This window comes from Oncorhynchus masou, chromosome 10 (assembly GCF_036934945.1).
Source record: "Oncorhynchus masou masou isolate Uvic2021 chromosome 10, UVic_Omas_1.1, whole genome shotgun sequence".
Taxonomy (NCBI): domain Eukaryota; kingdom Metazoa; phylum Chordata; class Actinopteri; order Salmoniformes; family Salmonidae; genus Oncorhynchus; species Oncorhynchus masou.
Genome location: NC_088221.1, coordinates 5,260,445 through 5,282,470, shown reverse-complemented (window position 1 = coordinate 5,282,470; position 22,026 = coordinate 5,260,445). Strand labels below are relative to the sequence as shown.

At 40.8% G+C, this 22,026-nt stretch overlaps 1 protein-coding gene across 15 annotated transcripts in view; it reads left to right on the top strand.

The window, feature by feature from the left end:
• The window catches only part of LOC135547072 (leucine-rich repeat flightless-interacting protein 2-like), an 86,280-nt gene that overhangs the window by 46,414 nt on the left and 17,840 nt on the right, over positions 1-22,026 (top strand). For 6 of the 15 annotated variants that reach the window (XM_064975706.1, XM_064975704.1, XM_064975696.1 and 3 more), the window contains 5 exons: positions 2,486-2,536; positions 9,246-9,287; positions 9,832-9,897; positions 20,837-20,989; positions 21,183-21,254. In XM_064975706.1, coding sequence (XP_064831778.1) covers positions 2,486-2,536; positions 9,246-9,287; positions 9,832-9,897; positions 20,837-20,989; positions 21,183-21,254 — 384 coding nt within the window. The remainder of the gene's footprint in view (positions 1-2,485; positions 2,537-9,245; positions 9,288-9,831; positions 9,898-20,836; positions 20,990-21,182; positions 21,255-22,026) is intronic. The other 9 variants (XM_064975705.1, XM_064975700.1, XM_064975693.1 and 6 more) reach the window with 5 other exon arrangements.

Genomic DNA, 22,026 nt, shown 5'->3' with positions numbered 1-22,026 from the left:
ATGACCAATTAACAATTCATTTGTGGATGTGTTGGGGGTTATTTTCTTTCAGGAAGATTTGTGCCTTTGTGCCTAAAATGTGTGCCTAAAATGTCCTGGTGCTGGGTAAAGTTCATGATGCTATTGATCTTAACAAGGGCCCCGGGACCAGTGGAAGCAAAATAGCCGCATAACATCAAATAATCACCACCATGTTTTCCGGGATTATTTTCTGCTCATGCATTCTCATTTCGACGCCAGAGCCTCCGCTGGTGTTTCCTAAATAGCATTGGCACTTGGATTGGACCTGGTGCTTTGCTCAGATTACCTGAAAGTAGAAACCCATTGAAAACCTGTGGTTTGAATTGAGGAGGGCAGTCCATAAGTGCAGACAAAGGATCTAGAAGGATTCTGTATGGAGGAATGGTCTAAAATCCCTCCCAATATGTTATCCAACTCAAACTTTTTAGAAAGAGGCTCAGTGTCGTTATCCTTAAGGTGAAGTATTGAAAACAGAGGTGTCAATAATTTGAACCCCTACCTTTTTTTGAGATGATAAAAAATATATTACTTGTTAAACCTCTTGATACTCCCCACCCCGGATCCGGGATCGTGAATAAAGCCTCAGGCTCATTAGCATAACGCAACGTTAACGATTTCTGAAAATTGCAAATAAAATGAAAATAATGCACCTGCTCTCAAGCTTAGCCTTTTCTTAACAACACTGTCATCTCAGATTTTCAAAATATGCTTTTGAACCATAGGAATTCACTAATTTGTGTAAGAGTATGCTAAGCTAGCTTAGCATTTTGAGTAGCATCATTTACCTTTGAAGAGCTTCGGATGTTTTCAATGAGGAGACTGTTACATAGCAAATGTTCAGTTTTTCCTGAAAGAATCTTTGTGTAGGAGAAATCGCTCCGTTTTGTACATCACATTTGGCTACCGAAACGAACCGAAAATTCAGTCACCAAAACGTCAAACTTTTTCCGAATTAACTCCATAATATCGACCGAAACATGGCAAACGTTGTTTGGAATCAATCCTCAAGGTGTTTTTTCACATATCTCTTCATTCATATGCAGTTCGTGGAAGCCTGCTTTCCCCTCAGAATCGCATGGAAAAATACCAGCAGCTGAAAAAGACGCACCAATTTCGACGGAGGACACCGGGCGGACACCTGGAAAATGTAGTCTCTTATGGTCAATCTTCCAATGATATGCCTACAAATACGTCACAATGCTGCAGACACCTTGGGGAAACGACAGAAAGGGCAGGCTCATTCCTCTCGCATTCACAGCCATATAAGGAGACAATGGAAAACGGAGCCTCAAAAATCCTGTTGGTTTCCTGGTTGCCGTTTCATCTTGGTTTTGCCTGTAGCTCCGGTTCTAGGGCACCCACAGAGAATATCTTTGCAGTTCTGGAAAATTCAGAGTTTTCTTTCCAAAGCTATCAATTATATGCATAGTCGAGCATCTTTTTGTGACAAAATATCTTGTTTAAAACGGGAACGTTTTTCATCCAAAAATGAAATTGCGCCCCTAGAGTTTCAAGAGGTTAAAGACATCAATTGGAACTTTAGTGGCGACTTAGTGTTTTTCAAACCTCACATTTTGGGCTGAATGTGTCATTGTGAGGTTCTTAATACAGTAATTCTGCTTATAGATTATGCATTTCAATTAGCCACAAAATCCCTAGTTTGAAAGCGACTGTTTTTCATGAAGCTGTGCAGTGCCTTTTTTCCTCGCGTGTGCCAGCCCCCTAGAAATTCAAGTTCTAGCCAATGAGGTTCAGCCCTTCGCCATTTGAGTGACATCTAGCAAGAGGCACATCATATACCCACAGCAGAGCGAAATAAAGAGCAATGACGTGGTGCACATATCTGCACATGTGATGTGGGTACACACTTTTCGGGGACCACTTTTGGCTCGTGAGCGCTACTTTCAGAACTACTGGCTAAAAAGTATACGAAAGTACCGGAGAATCTCTTTAAACATCTCTTTACCTGAGCAATTGTATTATAAAATAGTATAATTTCCCAATCTTTTTGAGCATACAATATAGCTCAGTATAGAAATTATAATGTTTGCTAAGGGTGCCAATAATTCACACACTGTCATTCAGTGTGGCCCACTCTGACTCTACTGCCCTGGGCCATCGTGCTGTGTTCTCAGGCACATAATCTGGTTTGTACAGCCAGTCTGGGGAACACAGAGAAAGAGGTCACAGTCAAGTCATTTACAGACAGAGGGGGGAGATTCGTTTCAGTGAACCATGTTAAACACCAGGGTTGGGGTGAAATTACATTTCAATTCATGTAAATTGAAATTCAGTAAATTGTAAATTGAAATTCAATTTTCCTCATTGTGTATCAAAAAATTAATTGGAATTTTTGTTTCTTAATTTGACTGTGAAACCACATATTGAATCTTTTTTTCCCAGGTACAGATGTTGTACTGGACAATCAAAGAACATCTACTTAATTTTTTTGTTTCCCACACAGATCTCAGACGATGATGAGCGGATGTCTGTGGGCAGCCGAGGCAGTGTGAGGGTCAGTATCACTGTAACGCTGACATCTTTTGTTTTCAATTCAATTGCAGAATTTCTGACTATTGGTAAAGAGGCTTGAGGTAGAAGTTGCCCCTAAACACAGGTCTTGGATCAGATTTTCCAGTTACAAATCCAAACTTAAACCATTAGGGACAGTAAAACCAGTGGTTAGGGCAATTTCTAGCAACTTGCATAAAGAGGTAAGCATGTGTGTTTCCATAGCTGCTCAGAAGGGGTTACAAGTACAACCATCACTTGGTGCTTAAACCCTTGGTGACGATGCTCTTATGTCTTTGAGCAGTCGGATCTTGATGCAATAGGGGCCTACGGAAGAGGGGTAAGACTTAACCTGCTGTGAGATTAACCTGGAGTGATCATCTAAACCTACTGCATCCCATAATGGTCTTTATGTCAGTTTTTAGTAACAACATGTAGTTTACCATTTAAACTCTATTCAGAACAAGGCAACAATGGAGTACCAAAACATGACAGTCCTCTTAGGAGAAAATCAAGCATACAGGATCAGGCACCAACCATATAATTTTGTCCCTTAGCGACAGCAGAATAGTTTCACAGGAAAGCGTACAAATTGTTTGGTAGATGTTGGTTCATTATTTACGTTGTTAACTCATCAGTTTGATTAACTGCAGATGTGATAGTTACTAATCGTGGTTTAATGTGTGTTGGGAAGATTGCAATGCATTGTTAACCTACAGTCCTTTAAAGATGCAGCGTTACTGCGGTGCAGCTTGCATGGTCTTTCAGAATTCTATGGTACGTTATGTGAACCACTGGTACCATTAATGCTTGCTAGTGCTAGTTTGACCACCAGAGGGCATCTTTGAGAAGTATTTGATAGCCTTCAGTAGTGGCTGTACTAGAGAATGCAGACACACGGGAGACCGGGGTTCAATTCCACGACGGGGAGGAAGGAGTAGGCTGTCCTTAAAAATAAGATTTTGTTCTTAACTGACTTGCCTAGTTAAATAAAGGTTACACTAAGAGCATAACATTTCAACACCCTAATTGTATAATTGTAGTCTCACCAATACCCAAACGAAGATTCAGTGAAAATAAAAATCTCATTGATTGATCAAGACCAGTCCCCAAAGCTTGTCTCCGAGCAGTGGGATACAGTGCTAAAATAGTTGTAGGCTTTTCCTTCAAATCCTGTTGCTTCTAACTTCAATATACTCTTTAAATAAGACCTACACCACTTTTAACAGCACATTACTCAACACTAGTGAGACTCATGTTGCCTATTATAGGCCTACAGTATATGGAATAATATGACGTGACTCTCCAGCAATAATTACAAATAAAGGATATTTCTGTAATTCAGTGATATTTATTACCATGGTAATTCGTTATGGATTCATAACTAAATAAATATCGGCATTTTGAAAAAAAAATGTAATCATTATTTTATTCATGAAAGCATAAAGATGCCATAATTAGTTACATTGTTTTAGTTTGAACGCGCAGACTGGCACTAAGAACAGAACAGCGGGAACGTTTCCCTAGTCAGCGCCATTATTCGTGCAATGCCCCTTAAATATTTTGGAGACTATTGTTTTCAAATAACGTAAAATGAGTGAGGGAAAAATACCATTCTTGAACATGGTGTGAGACATTGTTACTAATTTGTAAATAAGGCCAGTTGGTTATTTATAATTTATTTCTGTTTGTAGAGGGGGAGAAACCTAAGGTCATCTCATGGGTCTCCCAGTCGAGGCCGGCACGGGTATTGAACCAGCATCTGTAGGAACACAGCTGTCTTAGACCGTTGCACCACTCAGGCGCTGTACAATGTGACCGGCCGGGAGTGGCCTACAGTACTACAGTAAGAGCAAAATAAAAACCTTAGTGTAACAACAGTTTTAGTAAGTAATACTGAAGTAGTGCACAATTATCAGTTTCTATTTAGGTTTATGTCACCCATTCATTGTCAGTTAGAGACACAGTAGGACCCAAAAGCATAATCAGTGCTCTAACTCCACCTTGCGCTGTTCTGGAGCAATGAAGTGGTGACGCAGGGTATCGTACTAAACCACAAATTACCTCTAAGTTCGCAACATCCTCTCAACTTTTAGTGGATCAACTACTTCATACAGTCTTGGATTTGTGTGTCTGTGTGTGTCACAAACATTAGCGTGGATGACTTATTGTAGTGTGTTGTTCAGACATGGTGTGTACTCTGGAGAATGTTGACATGGCTGTGTGACACAAAGCCTGACTTTGTGTTTGTGTTCTAAAGTTGAGTTGAATGTTATATTTAACAATAAGGCCTGAGGGATGTGTTATATTGGCCATATACCACAAACCCCCAAGGTACCTTAATGCTATTATAAACTGGTTACCAATGTAATTAGAGCAGTAAAAATAACTTTTGTCATATCCGTGGTATACGGTCTGATATACCACGGCTGTCAGTAAATCAGCATTCAGGGCTCAAACTACCCAGTTTAATACTATTTTACCATCTGAACCACTAATGATTGCCCCTCCTGAGGCATGTGCTTCAATGCTTAATAACCCTAAACAAGCACTTGTCTTACATGTTTATTTAATCAAACCATAATTAGCTTGTTTGGTTACATTACAGCGTCATCTTGGGTGTTAGTTGTCCACTGAAGAAATTAACCATACTATGTTTGTCCCTGGCTAGTGCCATGGAGTAAATCGACTTATAGAGCTGACTAGCCTGACTGCCAACTGTCTGTTCCAAAACAAACACAAGTTGCATCATAAATGGCACCCTATTCCTTTTATAGTGACTACTTTTGACCAGGGCCCATAGGGATCTGGTGCCATTTGGGACTTAGACACCGACTCAGAATTATTTTAGGCACTGTTGTCTGAGTTCTCATAGAGGAATGTTTTATGGTGAGTAATCATGGAAATACCGTAGTGTTAAAGAACTGTAGTTAAATGAGAAATATGTCCTTAAAGGGAGACGCAAGTTTTTAAAACCGAAAAAGGTTGTGAGTTTAGGGTTTTCTTGAATGCTGCAATGGTTTGCATGTTTGACTCAAACAAGAAAATAATGTGTGTCTTTATCAGTTTGGTGGTGATGGGAATCCATCCACAGTTTTTATGCTGTATAAAAATAAAAATAATAATGGCAACTGTGATGGAAACAGGAAGTTTTATAAATGTTGACAGATCATTTGTTCTCTCAACAATCTTTTTGTATCCTGAAAATGTATTATGCGAGACATGGCAATAGTCACATAGTGTATAGTCCTCCCACTACGACTCTGGAAACTAATGCAGTTTATTAGGCTACAGATTAAATTAATTATGATGAACTTCACACGGCGTTGTGAAAGTGCACGGTGATCTAGATTAAGGTGACCAGATTTCTGAAATTAAAACCGGGGACATTTCCAGTTCGCGGTCAATATATCATTAAAATATCCAATGTTGTTATTATCTATGAAATTAAAAAGGGGGATAATTCCGGTTTCATGTATTTAGTCTAACAGGCACACTGTGATAGAGAAAACAACTATATTACAGAAACACTACAGATAAGACAGAACTGTCCGAACAGCCATTCAGTGATCCTGGTAGTCTGGGTAGACAAAGAGCAGAAGAGAACATGAGCAAAATTGAAAAAACAGACAATAGTATATGTGAAATACTTAACAACATAATAAAGACATAAGATGCTGATGAGATTGGTAACTACATAATATACTTATGCCAACCTAATCTGTATATTTCTCAGAAGAATGTATCTTCTTCAAAATTGTTCTGTCTTTGGCCAGCTTCTCCATGAACTCCTGGCAGGTGAGGTTAAAGTTTGTCTTCACAATAAGCATGGCCTTGATGGTAGGAACAGTGAACCTATTTCTGGCTGCTGTCCATATATCATTCATTTGGGAGAACACTTTCTCGACTGGTCCATTACTTCCAGGTAAGCATATGACCACTAAAGGTTGACAGATTTAATTGGAACGGCGATTAATTAGGGCCGATTTCAAGTTTTCATAACAATCGGAAATCGGTATTTTTGGACACCAATTTGGCCATTTTTTTTATTTTTTTACACCTTTATTTAACTAGGCAAGTCAGTTAAGAACACGTTCTTATTTTCAATGACGGCCTAGGAACGGTGGGTTAACTACCTTGTTCAGGGGCAGAATGACAGATTTTTCAGATTTTTCAACTTGGGGATTCAATCTTGCAACCTTACAGTTAACTAGTCCAACGCTCTACGAGCCTTAGGTCATTAATATGGTCGAATCCGGAAACTATCATCTCGAAAACAAAACATTTATTCTTTCAGTGAAATACGGAACCTTCTGTATTTTATCTAACGGGTTGCATCCATAAGTCTAAATATTCCTGTTACATTGCACAACCTTCAATGTTATGTCATAATTATGTAAAATTCTGGCAAATTAGTTCACCACGAGCCAGGTTTCCCAAACTGCTGCATTTACCCTGACTCTGTTGCAAGAGAAGTGACACAAATTCATGTTAGCAGGCAATATTAACTAAATATGCAGGTTTAAAAATATATAGTTGTGTATTGATTGTAAGAAAGGCATTGATGTTTATGGTTATGTGTAGTTAACTAGTGATTATGATTGATTGTTTGTTTTGTAAGATAAGTTTAATGCTTGCTAGCAACTTACCTTGGCTTCTTACTGCATTCTCGTAACAGGCAGGCTCCTCGTGGAGTGCAATGAGGCAGGTGGTTAGAGCGTTGGACTAGTTAACCGTAAGGTTGCAAGATTGAATCCCCGAGCTGAGAAGGTAAAAATCTGTCGTTCTGCCCCTGAACAAGGCAGTTAACCCACCGTTCCTAGGCTGTCATTGAAAATGAGAATGTGTTCTTAACTGACTTGCCTAGTTAAATAAAGGTGTAAAAAAAAATCGGCCAAATCGGTGTCCAAAAATACCGATTTCCGATTGTTATGAAAACTTGAAATCGGCCCTAATTAATCGGCTGACCTCTAATATTTATATCCAAAAATCTCAGTTTACATTGGCGTGTTATGTTCAGTAATGTTTTGCTTCCAAAACATCCGGTGATTTTGCAGAGAGCCACATCAATTTACAGAAATACTCATAATAAACATTGATAAAAGATACAAGTGTTATGCATGGAATTAAATATATACTTCTCCTTAATGCAACCGCTGTGTCAGATTTCAAAAAAGCTTTACGGAAAAAGCACACCATGCAATAATCTGAGCACAGCGCTCAGGCACCAAAACAAGCCACCTGCCATGTTGTGGAGTCAACAGAAGTCAGAAATAGCATTATAAATATTCACTTACCTTTGATGAACTTCATCAGAATGCACTCCCAGGAATCCCAGTTCCACAATAAATGTTGGTTTTGTTCGATAAAGTCCATCATTTATGTCCAAATACCTCCTTTCTGGTTGCGTGTTTAGTTCACAAATCCATATTCATGAGGCGCAGGCACTTAGTCCAGACAAAGTCTAAAAAGTTATATTACAGTTCGTAGAAACATGTCAAACGATGTATAGAATCAATCTTTAGGATGTTTTTAACATAAATCTTCAATAATATTTCAACCAGACAATTCCTTTTGTCTTTAGAAATGAGAAGGAACGCAGCTCTCACGGCCGCGCGCATGATTTAGCTCATGGCATTCTGCCAGACCCCTTAGTTGAACAGCTCTTATCCGCTCCCCCTTCACAGTAGAAGCCTGAAACAAGGTTCTAAAGACTGTTGACATCTAGTGGAAGCATTAGGAAGTGCAATCAGACCAAATTTACACTATCTTGGATAGGCAAAGACTTAAACCTACAAACCTCAGATTTCCCACTTCCTGGCTGGATTTTTTTCTCAGGTTTTTGCCTTCCATATGAGTTATTTTATACTCACAGACATTATTCAAACAGTTTTAGAAACTTCGGAGAGTTTTCTATTGAAGTCTACTAATAATATGCATAACTTAGCTTCTGGGCCTGAGTCGCAGGCAGTTTACTCTGGGCACCTTATTAATCCAAGCTACTCAATACTGCCCCCCAGCCATAAGAAGTTAACGCACAGTTAAAAACGGGGACTTTTCCAGGGACAGCTCCAGCCGGGGACAGGCCACCAAAAATGGGGACGTCACCCTAATCTAGATGCTCCTTTCCAATAAATATCGAGGGTCTTATTCTGGTGACATGCTGGATAGATGCTTGACTGCCGTTTGACAAATACAAATATTCTTATCCATACTAATCTCATGTAGACTTGCCTACCCGCACTGGATCTGCGAACTGTTGGCTAGAGAGCACGTGCCAAGATCAGAGGAGGCACATTTAGCTATTTAACGCAACAGTTCTTGTGACAAAACTATTGGTCGAGTTGATTTGTATTCACTACATGAAAACTGAAGCGAAAAAAGTAAATCTCACACGGATTTTTATCTGCAACAAGTCAGTTTGGTGGAAACGCACCACTTGTGGGAAAATGTGCATGTTTTCTTTTTGTGGATTTTAGAATATCCACATTAAAATCTGTTGCCATTTGGATGGAAATCTAGACACTAAGGCAAATGCAAGGTGTCTTCCTCCCATCCTGCCTTGCACGTGTTGTATTTTTTTCTGTGACATTAATTTGACATGTCACTAATTAGTGGGTGTGGCTCCACATATACTGTTTCCATGATGTCTTTTCCCATGGGCGGGAAAGGCGTCCTGACACACACCTTTACCCGCCTCCTCACTTTCACAGGACAAGAAGTCCAAGAAAAAGAAGAAACACAAAGATCGTGACGTATGTAAAGACTGTGACCTTTTAAGAATAAACCAAATTGAAAAATGATTGCAGTTTTGTTGCTCATTTGCATGTGTTTTGTCCCTTACAGAGCAACGGCTAAGACAATGAGTACAGTGCTATATCCAGTCGAGTTAGTAGTGCTTTTTAACCTGTAGTACCTGCCTAGTGTCCAGCAGGGTGAATGGATGAATGCCAATAGGTTCAAGTGGACATGTTTAAAGTTGACTTCAGTTAAATGATTGCAGACGGAATGTGTGTGTTTTTTAGTACGTACACGTTGAGAGAATTTCAGGATACTGTGGTTTTCTTACCACACAATTCAGTACTGTTTGTTTCCGTATTCATTATTCCATCAGTCCATTGTTTTATATTGACAAAGGTCCTTCTTGACCACATGGAATAGTTCAAAGATACTTTCTTGACTGTGTCGTTTTGTTCAAATTCGGCTTCAGTGAGGGTAGTTATTTAGCATGGTGTGCTGTAGTAAAGTGCCTTGCAGTTAATTAGGCTTTATCTCCCTCTCCTCTTCGCCCACTCTCAGAGCTCCAGACTCGGTGATGAGAGCACTAGCAGGGTCTCTCGCTCGTCCAGACTAGATCTGCAGCCGGTGGGTTCCCGCTCTTCCTCTTTCCCTCTCCCTCTTTCGTTCTTTTGGAGTTCTGGCAATAGCCCTACTGCCTTTATTCTACCAATAAGGAACCATTTTATATTCAATCAATTGATCTGTATAAGATTGAAAGCGGAACTTGCGGAGGTAACGCTGAGGGCTTGAATTGAGACAAAAAGGTGGTCTGTTTGGTAGCCATCTTTTCTTTAACGTTGATGTAGACACCAGGGATTCTCTCTCTCTCTCCTCACCCACTCTCAGAGCTCCGGACTCAGTGATGAGAGCATTAGCAAGGTCTCTCGCTCCTCCAGACTGGACCTGCAGCCGGTGGGTGTTGTGTGACTGACTGTGCATTAACACTTTGGTGTTAACTACTGAATGCTGGATCCCACTTCTGACCCAAATGTGTTGAGCGATATGTACTGTACCAATCAAAAGTTTGGCCACACCTACTCATTCAAGGGTTATTTTTACTACTTTCTACATTGTATAATAATAGTGAAGACATCAACAATATGAAATAACACATATGGAATCATGTAGTAACCAAAACAATTGTTAAACAAATCAAAATATATTTGAAATTCTTCAAAGTAGCCACCTTTTTGCCTTGATGACAGCTTTGTACACTCTTGGGATTATTTTACAATGTAGAAAATAATCAAAAAAGAAAAACCCTTGAATGAGTAGGTCCAAACTTTTGACTGGTACTGTATATCTTACTTTATACTCACTCGTCTACTAACCATTGATATCTGAAAGTCTGACACCTCTCACCGAGTTTTTTTTTTCTTCCAGTTCATCTGTTTTTTTTTTGTTCTTTACTCGTTTTGCTGTAACACTGTCTTTAGAGTAGCAGCCTTTATCTTTAAATGGAGATATGTTCTCTTGTTCAGCATCTATGCCAAATGTATTTATGTCAGAAGTGTGTTCGAGTCAGCATGTTTTTTAATCACCATTATACTTTGGAAAGACACTAAATTTGTGTGAATGTGAAATTATGGCTGCAAAAATAATGGTCATGGACAGACTCCCCTTGAATTCATAATATACACTGAGTCTACATAACATTATGAACACTTGCTCTTTCCACAACAGACTGACCAGGTGAATCCAGGTGAAAGCTAGTGAAATCCTCTTCAATCAGTGTAGATGAAGGGGAGGAGACAGGTTAAATAAGGATTTTTAAGCTTTGATAGTTGAGACATGGATTTTGTAAGTGTGCCATCCAGAGGATGAGCAAGACAAAAGATTTGTGTCTTTGAACGAGGTGCTAGGTTCTAAATAACAGGGTAAAAAACGGACGGACATCTATAAATGCTCATACCAAGTTTATTCACCCAAAGGGTCAGACAGCTGAAAAATATATGTTCCCACCAGCACAAATACACATACTCCAATTTAGGTGAACTCCTCCTTCCCTCTAAACATGATATATTTATTTCTAGGCAGGAAGTTAAGTGATGTGGGTAGTAAATTTTTCCTTCTCCCTTAATCTGACCTGACCTGACTTCCGCCCCATTGCTCACTAATCCACATTCCTCCACCCTTATCAGTGACCGCAACCATGTGATTGCCTTTCCTTTACTCCAAGGCCCTGGCTCATATCCAACATGAATTGACCCCACCATATACATTCCTTCTACAGATAACCATTAACTTTTGGTATTGAAATCCGACTGTGGCCCTTCTCATTTCCATAGGATTATGAACAATATTTCAAGTTTAGACGTCAGAACCCATCAGTGGTATGGTAGTAGGTGCCAGGCGCACCGGTTTGTGTGTTAAGAACTGCAATGCTGCTGGGTTTTTCACATTCAACAGTTTTCCATGTGTATTAAGAATGGTCCACCACCCAAAGGACATCCAGCCAACTTGACACAACTTTGGGAAGCATTGGAGTCAACATGGGCCAGCATCCCTGTTCGAAAGCGTTCCACGCCTTATATAGTCCATGCCCTGGCGAATTGGGGCTGTTCTGAGGGCAGAAGAGGGTGCAAGAGGGTTTTCCTAATGTTTTGTGTACTCCGTGTACATTCTGTAGTGTTGTGTGGAGTTCCGCTGAATGGTACTGTCATTGGCCATTTGCCTTTACATCTAAACACATTTCAACTAAGGTTTCTTAGTCATTTCTGTTTCCTCTCTTGCTGTGTTTCTCTTTCAATCCCTCTCCCTCTTTCCCTCGTCTTAGGCATCCTATGCATCCTCTGACCTTAACAGCAACAATGGTCTGTCCTCTTCTAGGCAACGGCTTTCTTCCTACGAGGTCTGTTCACGGCATGCACGTGCACACACCCAAACACATATACCTCAAATCCTGTACCAAAGCAATATTACCTCTCCTGAGCTGTGCACTCCCCAGATCAGTTTTTGCGGTCTTGCCAACATGTTGGCCGTGACAATTACCGTAGTAGTTGGCAAGGCGGCACATACAGATCTTGGACCAGGCTAGATCACATGGTCTTACCATTGTTGTTACCCAGGCACTGACTACAGTGTGAAAACATGTTGTGACAAGTATTCTTACCCCCTCCCTACTATACCCACACTCCATTTAGTCATCCGGGCTACTCAGCCAGATCTCCTACCGGCGCCATCACAGGGTTTGTGATGCCATTCATTAGTGTGACCTTTGACCCCACCCATTATGATACTTCATACGCTACCTGTGAAACACGTGTTGCTCTGCCTGTTGTCACCTGAAAGACACTGTTTTTATCACAAGATCGTCTTTAAAGTAAGCACTCTAGTACTTTTTAGTTTCACAGTGTAACCAGTGGCTTTAGGAGACATTCTGTAAGTATCAAGAAGTTCTGATGGCACTTATAGTAGCGACAATTTACTTTCGGGTGTTTTGGATTTTACTGGAGAAGTTACTGTGCACTGAAGATGCTATGATTGTCACTGTCGTGTAGATGAGCGAGCATGTCTCCGAGACCACTGCTGCAAATGTTAGGTTGTTTCAATCCTGTGTGTGTGTGACGTCCAATCCCACCCCTGCAGGGTTCTTTGTATGAGGACAGTCTGTACAGTGGATCTCGACGGGTGACCGGCTCCAGCTCTCGTGTAAGACTCCCGATGCATTGTGGGATTGTGTTTGTGTGTGTGTATGGCAGTAAACCCACGTGTCCTAAATACATGACATTCCCTTACTTGTAACATCTTATATCCCGTCTGCACCTAATAGATGACATGTGGTCACTAACCTTACTGTTTGAGTGCTCAACCGAAAGATTGATAGGAATATTATCGCCCGGGCCTATAGTTGAGATAGTTGTGGAAATTATGTCACTAATTGCAATGCGAGTATTTTTAAATGAGGTGCATGTGTATGTAGGGCATGTCTGTGAGTAACTAGAATGTATATGACAGGTATGTTCTGTTCTTTTGCATGATGTGTTCTGTTTTTCTGTCATGAGTTTTAGTTTCCAGAGTGTTTAGCTGTGTTTGCTGTTGATATGACACACATTAACTTTGGTGCTTTTGGGAACTTTGGTGAGGAGTGGCTCAGTTGGTTGGAGCATGGTGCTTGCAGGTTGTGGGTTCAGTTCCCTGTGAAAGTTAATGCAGTGCACTGAATTGCTCTGTTGGCTTAGGATTTCTCTACCTGTCGCCTGGTGTGCGTATGTGAGTGGGTACTGCAGACGTGCACGTGTGTGTGTTCTTTTGCACACTGATGATGGTGTATGTGCCCTCCCCAGCATTCAGAGTACAATAGTTATCGTGGCAGCGGTTCCAGGGCGTCCTCCAGGGCCAGCTCAGCCCGTGCCAGCCCAGTGGTGAGCCCCTCTTCTCAGTCACACTGTCCAGCCATGGAGCATTGAAGTGGCACGACCCTCTCGCAAGCATTTAATCACAAACCGAGTATTCTTTTACACCGGATTAGTTACAATGGGGCAAAAAAGTATTTAGTCAGCCACCAATTGTGCAACTTCTCCCACTTAAAAAGATGAGGTCTGTAATTTTCATCATAGGTACACTTCAACTATGACAGACAAAATGAGAAAAAAAATCCAGAAAATCACATTGTAGGATTTTTTATGAATTTATTTGCAAATTATAGTGGAAAATGAGTATTTGGTCACCTACAAACAAGCAAGATTTCTGGCTCTCACCGACCTGTAACTTCTTCTTTAAGAGGCTCCTCTGTCCTCCACTCGTTACCTGTATTAATGGCACCTGTTTGAACTTGTTATCAGTATAAAAGACACCTGTCCACAACCTCAAACAGTCACACTCCAAACTCCACTATGGCCAAGGCCAAAGAGCTGTAAAAAGGACACCAGAAACAAAATTGTAAGACTGAATCTGCAATAGGTAAGCAGCTTGGTTTGAAGAAATCAACTGTGGGAGCAATTATTAGGAAATGGAAGACATACAAGACCACTGATAATCTCCCTCGATCTGTGGCTCCACGCAAGATCTCACCCCGTGGTGTCAAAATGATCACAAGAACGGTGAGCAAAAATCCCAGAACCACATGGGGGGACCTAGTGAATGACCTGCAGAGAGCTGGGACCAAAGTAACAAAGCCTACCATCACTAACACACTCCTGCAGTGCCAGACGTGTCCCCCTGCTTAAGCCAGTACATGTCCAGGCCCGTCTGAAGTCTGCTAGAGAGCATTTGGATGATCCAGAAGAAGATTGGGAGAATGTCATATGGTCAGATGAAACCAAAATGGAACTTTTTGGTAAAAACTCAACTCGTCGTGTTTGGAGGACAAAGAATGCTGAATTGCATCCAAAGAACACCATATCTACTGTGAAGCATAGGGGTGGAAACATCATGCTTCGGGGCTGTTTTTCAGCAAAGGGACCAGAACGACTGATCCGTGTAAAGGAAAGAATGAATGGGGCCATGTATCGTGAGATTTTGAGTGAAAACCTCCTTCCATCAGCAAGGGCATTGAAGTTGAAACGTGGCTGGGTCTTTCAGCATGACAATGATCCCAAACACACCGCCCGGGCAACGAAGGAGTGGCTTCATAAGAAGCATTTCAAGGTCCTGGAGTGGCCTGCCAGTCTCCAGATCTCAACCCCATAGAAAATCTTTGGAGGGAGTTGAAAGTCCGTGTTGCCCAGCAACAGCCCCAAAACATCACTGCTCTAGAGGAGATCTGCATGGAGGAATGGGCCAAAATACCAGCAACAGTGTGTGAAAACCTTGTCAAGACTTACAGAAAACGTTTGACCTCTGTCATTGCCAACAAAGGTTATATAACAAAGTATTGAGAAACTTTTGTTATTGACCAAATACTTATTTTCCACCATAATTTGCAAATAAATTCATAAACAATCCGACAATGTGATTTTTCTGGGGAAAACATTCTCATTTTGTCTGTCATAGTTGAAGTGTACCTATGATGAAAATGACAGGCCTCATCTTTTTAAGTGGGAGAACTTGCGCAATTGATGGCTGACTAAATACTTTTGCCCCACTGTATATTGTCTTAAGATTTAAAGGTAGACTCAGCGAAATGACGTTGCCAGCAGCAATGATGGAGGTCTTGAGATGAGCGAGATATGCAACATTTCGCTCTCACACAGTTACACACAGTACCTGCCCATGTGCACGGTTTCGCTTCACGCTGTGTAGATCGTGGTAGCCAGGGCACTAAAACAGCAGAGAAGTTGAGTTTTGTGCTTCAATGTTCTTAGTTGTTACAAAACTTGACCCACTATGCTATTCACTTTCTGTGGCTGTCATATCTCGCTGAGTCTACCTTTTAAAGTAAACCTTCAAAGGTAGTTTTTTTCAGGTTAATTTTATATATGGTGATATACAGTGCATTTGGGAATTATTCAGACCCCTTGACTTTTTCCACATTTTGTTACGTTAGACTTATTAAAAAAATATTTAAAAATTTAAATGTCATCTTCGTCAATCAACACACAATACCCCATAATGACAAAGCCAAAACAGTTGACATTTTAGCAAATGTATAAAAAATCTACACTGAAATTTCACATTTACATAAGTATTCAGACCCTTTACTCAGTACTTTGTTGAAGCACCTTTGGCAGCAATTACAGCCTCTAGTCTTCTTGGGTATGACACTAGAAGCTTGGCACACCTGTATTTGGGGAGTTTCTCCCAATCTCCTCTGCAGATCCTCTCAAGCTCTGTCAGGTTGGATAGGGAGCGTCGCTGCGCAGCTATTTTCAAGTCTCTCCAGAGATGTTGGGTCTGGTTCAAGTCTGGGCTCTGGCTGGGCCACTCAAGGAAATTCAGAGACTTGTCCCGAAGCCATCCTGTGTTGTCTTGGCTGTGTGCTTAGGGTCGTTGTTTACCTTCCTGTTGGAAGGTAAACCTTCGCCCCAGTCTCAGATCCTGAGCACTCTGGGGCCGGTTTTCATCAAGGATCTCTCTGTACTTTGCTCCGTTCATCTTTCCCTCGACCCTGACTAGTCTCCCAGTCCCTATTGCTTATTACTTATTTAAATGTATTTCTGTTTTATTTTTAAAAATGTCTTAACCTGTTGTCATTATGGGCTATTGTTTGCAGATTGAGGCCATTTTTTTTTTTTCATCCATTTAAAATAAGGCTGTAACGTAACAACGTGGATAAAGTAAAGGGGTCTGAATGCTTTCCGAATGCACTGTAATGAACTTATGAACATGTTAATGGTTTAGGCATTGTTTTCCATGTCATTTTAAAATGTATATCCACTAAAGTATTTGTCCGTTGCAATTCAATTATACTATGACAATTGGCTCCTGATTTACTGATTCAGTCCACTGTTCATAAGCGGTTGATAGAGAATTGGAACGGAAACAGTAGCCGATTTTGAGGCAATCGGTCACAATATCCACCATCTTTAAGGTCTTTGGTTGATTGCTGTTAGTAATGATTGACACAGCATGATGCTGCATCATGCCAAAATATACCTTGGATTTGCCCTGTGCCTTTTAGATTTTGTGTTTTGTTAGACAACCGGGATAGAAATACACGTGTGTGTGTATGTACAGTGCCTTGCGAAAGTATTCGGCCCCCTTGAACTTTGCGACCTTTTGCCACATTTCAGGCTTCAAACATAAAGATATAAAACTGTATTTTTTTTGTTAAGAATCAACAACAAGTGGGACACAATCATGAAGTGGAACGACATTTATTGGATATTTCAAACTTTTTTAACAAATCAAAAACTGAAAAATTGGGCGTACAAAATTATTCAGCCCCTTTACTTTCAGTGCAGCAAACTCTCTCCAGAAGTTCAGTGAGGATCTCTGAATGATCCAATGTTGACCTAAATGACTAATGATGATAAATACAATCCACCTGTGTGTAATCAAGTCTCCGTATAAATGCACCTGCACTGTGATAGTCTGAGGTCCGTTAAAAGCGCAGAGAGCATCATGAAGAACAAGGAACACACCAGGCAGGTCCGAGATACTGTTGTGAAGAAGTTAAAAGCCGGATTTGGATACAAAAAGATTTCCCAAGCTTTAAACATCCCAAGGAGCACTGTGCAAGCGATAATAATGAAATGGAAGGAGTATCAGACCACTGCAAATCTACCAAGACCTGGCCGTCCCTCTAAACTTTCAGCTCATACAATGAGAAGACTGATCAGAGATGCAGCGAAGAGGCCCATGATCACTCTGGATGAACTGCAGAGATCTACAGCTGAGGTGGGAGACTCTGTCCATAGGACAACAATCAGTCGTATATTGCACAAATCTGGCCTTTATGGAAGAGTGGCAAGAAGAAAGCCATTTCTTAAAGATATCCATAAAAAGTGTCGTTTAAAGTTTGCCACAAGCCACCTGGGAGACACACCAAACATGTGGAAGAAGGTGCTCTGGTCAGATGAAACCAAAATTGAACTTTTTGGCAACAATGCAAAACGTTATGTTTGACGTAAAAGCAACACAGCTCATCACCCTGAACACACCATACCCACTGTCAAACATGGTGGTGGCAGCATCATGGTTTGGGCCTGCTTTTCTTCAGCAGGGACAGGGAAGATTGAAAATTGATGGGAAGATGGATGGAGCCAAATACAGGACCATTCTGGAAGAAAACATGATGGAGTCTGCAAAAGACCGGAGACTGGGAAGGAGATTTGTCTTCCAACAAGACAATGATCCAAAACATAAAGCAAAATCTACAATGGAATGGTTCAAAAATAAACATATCCAGGTGTTAGAATGGCCAAGTCAAAGTCCAGACCTGAATCCAATCGAGAATCTGTGGAAAGAACTGAAAACTGCTGTTCACAAATGCTCTCCATCCAACCTCACTGAGCTCGAGCTGTTTTGCAAGGAGGAATGGGAAAAAATTTCAGTCTCTCGATGTGCAAAACTGATAGACATACCCCAAGCAACTTACAGCTGTAATCACAGCAAAAGGTGGCGCTACAAAGTATTAACTTAAGGGGGCTGAATAATTTTGCACGCCCAATTTTTCAGTTTTTGATTTGTTAAAAAAGTTTGAAATATCCAATAAATGTCGTTCCACTTCATGATTGTGTCCAACTTGTTGTTGATTCTTCACAAAAAAATACAGTTTTATATCTTTATGTTTGAAGCCTGAAATGTGGCAAAAGGTCGCAAAGTTCAAGGGGGCCGAATACTTTCGCAAGGCACTGTATATATGTGTGTGTGTGTATATGTGTATATGTGTATATATACGTATGTATATGTATGTATATGTATGTATATATATGTGTGTGGCGGCAGTATAGCCTAGTGGTTAGAGCATTGGACTTGTAACCGAAAGGTTGCAAGTTCAAATCCCCAAGCTGACAAGGTACAAAATCTGTCGTTCTGCCCCTGAACAGGCAGTTAACCCACTGTTCCTAGGCCGTCATTGAAAATAAGAATTTGTTCTTAACTGACTTGCCTAGTAAAATAAAGGTAAAATATATATATATATATATAAAACTTTAGATAAGTACTAGGGTTGTGAAGGTCATGGAATTTAGGATGACTGTTACTGGCAAGCCAAATTACTGCAGTCACCTTAATAACCGTTCGAATAGTAAAACACAAAAATGTATTTTTTCCTCTGTTCCTGACGGCATGTGCTGCCATATAAATAGAATTAGTAGAACAGGCGTCCTCGTTCAAGTCAATAATGGCATAATGTGTGGACTGGCGGCAATTGCAGGTGTACCCATAGGAGCAAAGCAGAGAGCAAAAGCAGGAAGAGTACCTATCAATGTGTTATTCAACTCAACTGACATTACAGAGCCACATTTGTTAACATCATTTGAATTCTACGTTACTGTGGAATGTAGAATGTTTGCTACAACACCTTGCTCATTTCAGAAAGGCGCAACAGAGTTTCATCACGTTGATAAGAGTCCATATTACCGCAGAAACTGCCTCAACCACTCGAATAACCGGCCATCCCATCTTCAGTCAGCTGTTCGTTCCAACCCAAAAAAATGTATGTATGTATGTGTGTATATATATATATATATATATACACACACACACACACACACACACACACACACAATTTAAACTGGTATGACGGTTATTTTTATATTCCAAAACTATCTGTTACGTGGTTATACAGTAATTGTGTCAGCCCTAATAAATACATAACTGGTATCTTTCAGACTGATATTGTTGTAACCGACAAGGTGATATCTGAGACCCAGTACAACTTGCTGTACCTCATATATTTGTGTTGAGAGGTTGCCCAGAAAAGCCTATGGTTTTAATTGTCAAATCTGGGCAGATATTTTATTAACCAGTGGCAAGAATATGAAGACTAGTTGACATCTGGTATGCTGGGTCATCCTAACTTTTTAAGGTCTTTCTTACAGGCAGGAATTAACATGTGGGCTACCTGTTTAGTATGCTCATTACTCTATACAGCTGTAGGCCGATCCTTGTTCCGTTTAACACAGATTCTCCATTTTGCCATGATTGTGTTTTCATTCATAGATGTGTTTTGGTAGGAAAAGGGCAGTGTGTGAGAGGGATTCAGACAGTGCCCAACCTGAATATACTTTGTCCTATTGCGCCCCCTGGTGGGCAACTAGGATGATGACTGCAACTCTGTGGCCAGCTTCCTGCGCAGCGCGGCCACCAGCAGTGGCCTGCCCAGAGACCTGGATCACATGACCATCCCCAATTTATCGGACGTGAGTGGGGCAGCACTGCCTGCGCAGAGTCATGCCAGGGCATGACAGCGTGGTCTCAACTTGCATATAAAGACTGGCTTCTTCTGTGTGGAGTGGGGGGGTAGACCTAAAGAGATGAATTACTGTCTGACTTGCTGTGTGAAGTGGTAGCCTGGATTGTGCTGTCAACTCCTACTGTATGGTCATTGTCACACCTGGAAGATGGGTGAGAGGAGACCTTAGAAAGTGTTTTTACCACTGAAGAGATGTCATCAACAGGGGTACTAGTGAAGACAAAATATGAATTGCTAATCTATAGCATGCAGGTGGATGGTTTCTTATAGATGGAGTCTTTGTAGAATGGGACTAACAACATTATGGTGTGTCGTGGACTAGAAGTACCATTAACTATTTTAGAATGTACTGTAACCAGTATTGATGCTGAATGATACTCATATTGTTCACTTCCCATACCTAACATAGCATGCTGACTACTCTGAACAGTTTGATGGCCACATGTAACATGTTGTATGTGATGGATCATAACAATGAACATTGCACGGCATTGAAGTTGAGACAGCTGTACATTTTTATAATTAGGGCATGCTCTGTTAACTTACCCAGTAACTGGTGTGTTATAACAACATTTAAATTGCTCATGGTTTATGATTGGATGGAAATATTACCTACCCCCCCCCCCCACAGCTTGTGAGGGATAATGTGATTGGACAAAGTGGAGTAAGGTAAAGCTGTGATGAGGACATTGAGTGTGAATCCATGGCCTTCCAGAACCTTCTCTAGGCCCTAATGTCATGATGTAGGCCCTTGTTCTAACAGTATCTCCCCGTTGTTCCCAGGTGGAGGACCGAGATTACCTAGAAAAGGGATCTCGAGCCGCTTCCACCCTATCGGCAGCCACCCTCGCCTCGCTGGGCGGGTCTTCCTCCCGGGGAGAAAGTGGTGAAACGTCCATCACTGGCGACACAGAAACCTCCATACGAGAGATCAAGGTAAAGGTTACAAAAACATGGGTGTCCTAGAACCATCTTCCATCAATTCCAGTCTTTAAGAGCCCATCACTGTACAGCACACACTGCTCTGCAAGTCATTCTCTACCTATCATTGTGCTTGTCACTTCATGTGTCGAACCCTGTCGCAGCATGCTTCTGTCTCTCCTCAACCCTGCCACACTCTTCACCCCAGGAGATTCATGAGCTGAAGGATCAGATCCAAGATGTGGAGTCAAAGTACATGCAGAGCCTCAAAGAAGTCAAGGTACATTACTGGACTGACCCAATGCAACCCAGCCTGAGGCCCTGTTAATATTCATATGATTTTAGTCTTCCCTAGCTTTTGAGTTGACCAATGATAGGTTTAGAGTCTAAACTTTAAGACTACCCTACTATTAACCAATAATCGTTTTGAACTTCCTTAGAATTAACCAATGGTAGTTTTAGTCGCCAGTGTTAAAGTACCTGAGAGACTCCTTTTTAAGCAATGATTAGTCCTCCTGACTAATATTTAATGAATGTTTTAGAATTATTTTCTTACCTATCCTTTTACTATCAACTACAGATTTAGGTTTAGACTCCTACCTTGCTATTAAATGGTTGCCAAAATCTTGGACTCTTCTAATTGTTTACTACGGTGATAATTACCTATGATTTCAGACTAGTGATGTTGAAAGCCCAGATCGGCATGATAATTGACAGAATTATAACTTTAAAGTTTTATTTTCAGACTAGATGGCTTGCTTGCCTTTTCCTATGCATTTTTTCAGCTTCCATTCAAAGCAGTCAAGTTAATCTGTCCTGATGTCAAATTCAATAACCCCACAGGTATACAGTAGGCAACTGTTGCTTGTGTCCTAACATCGTTCCATCATTTCCCTCTGAATACGAATTATGTCCATTGAATTCTATCCATGCCCTCCATTTTCGATCATGTTCCTGATCGTTCCTCCTAGTTGAAACCGTCAGAATGGAGTATAGAAAATGGAAGTGGCAGCGTTGTAACAATACCCCCTTGGATATTGATGTGTCTGTGT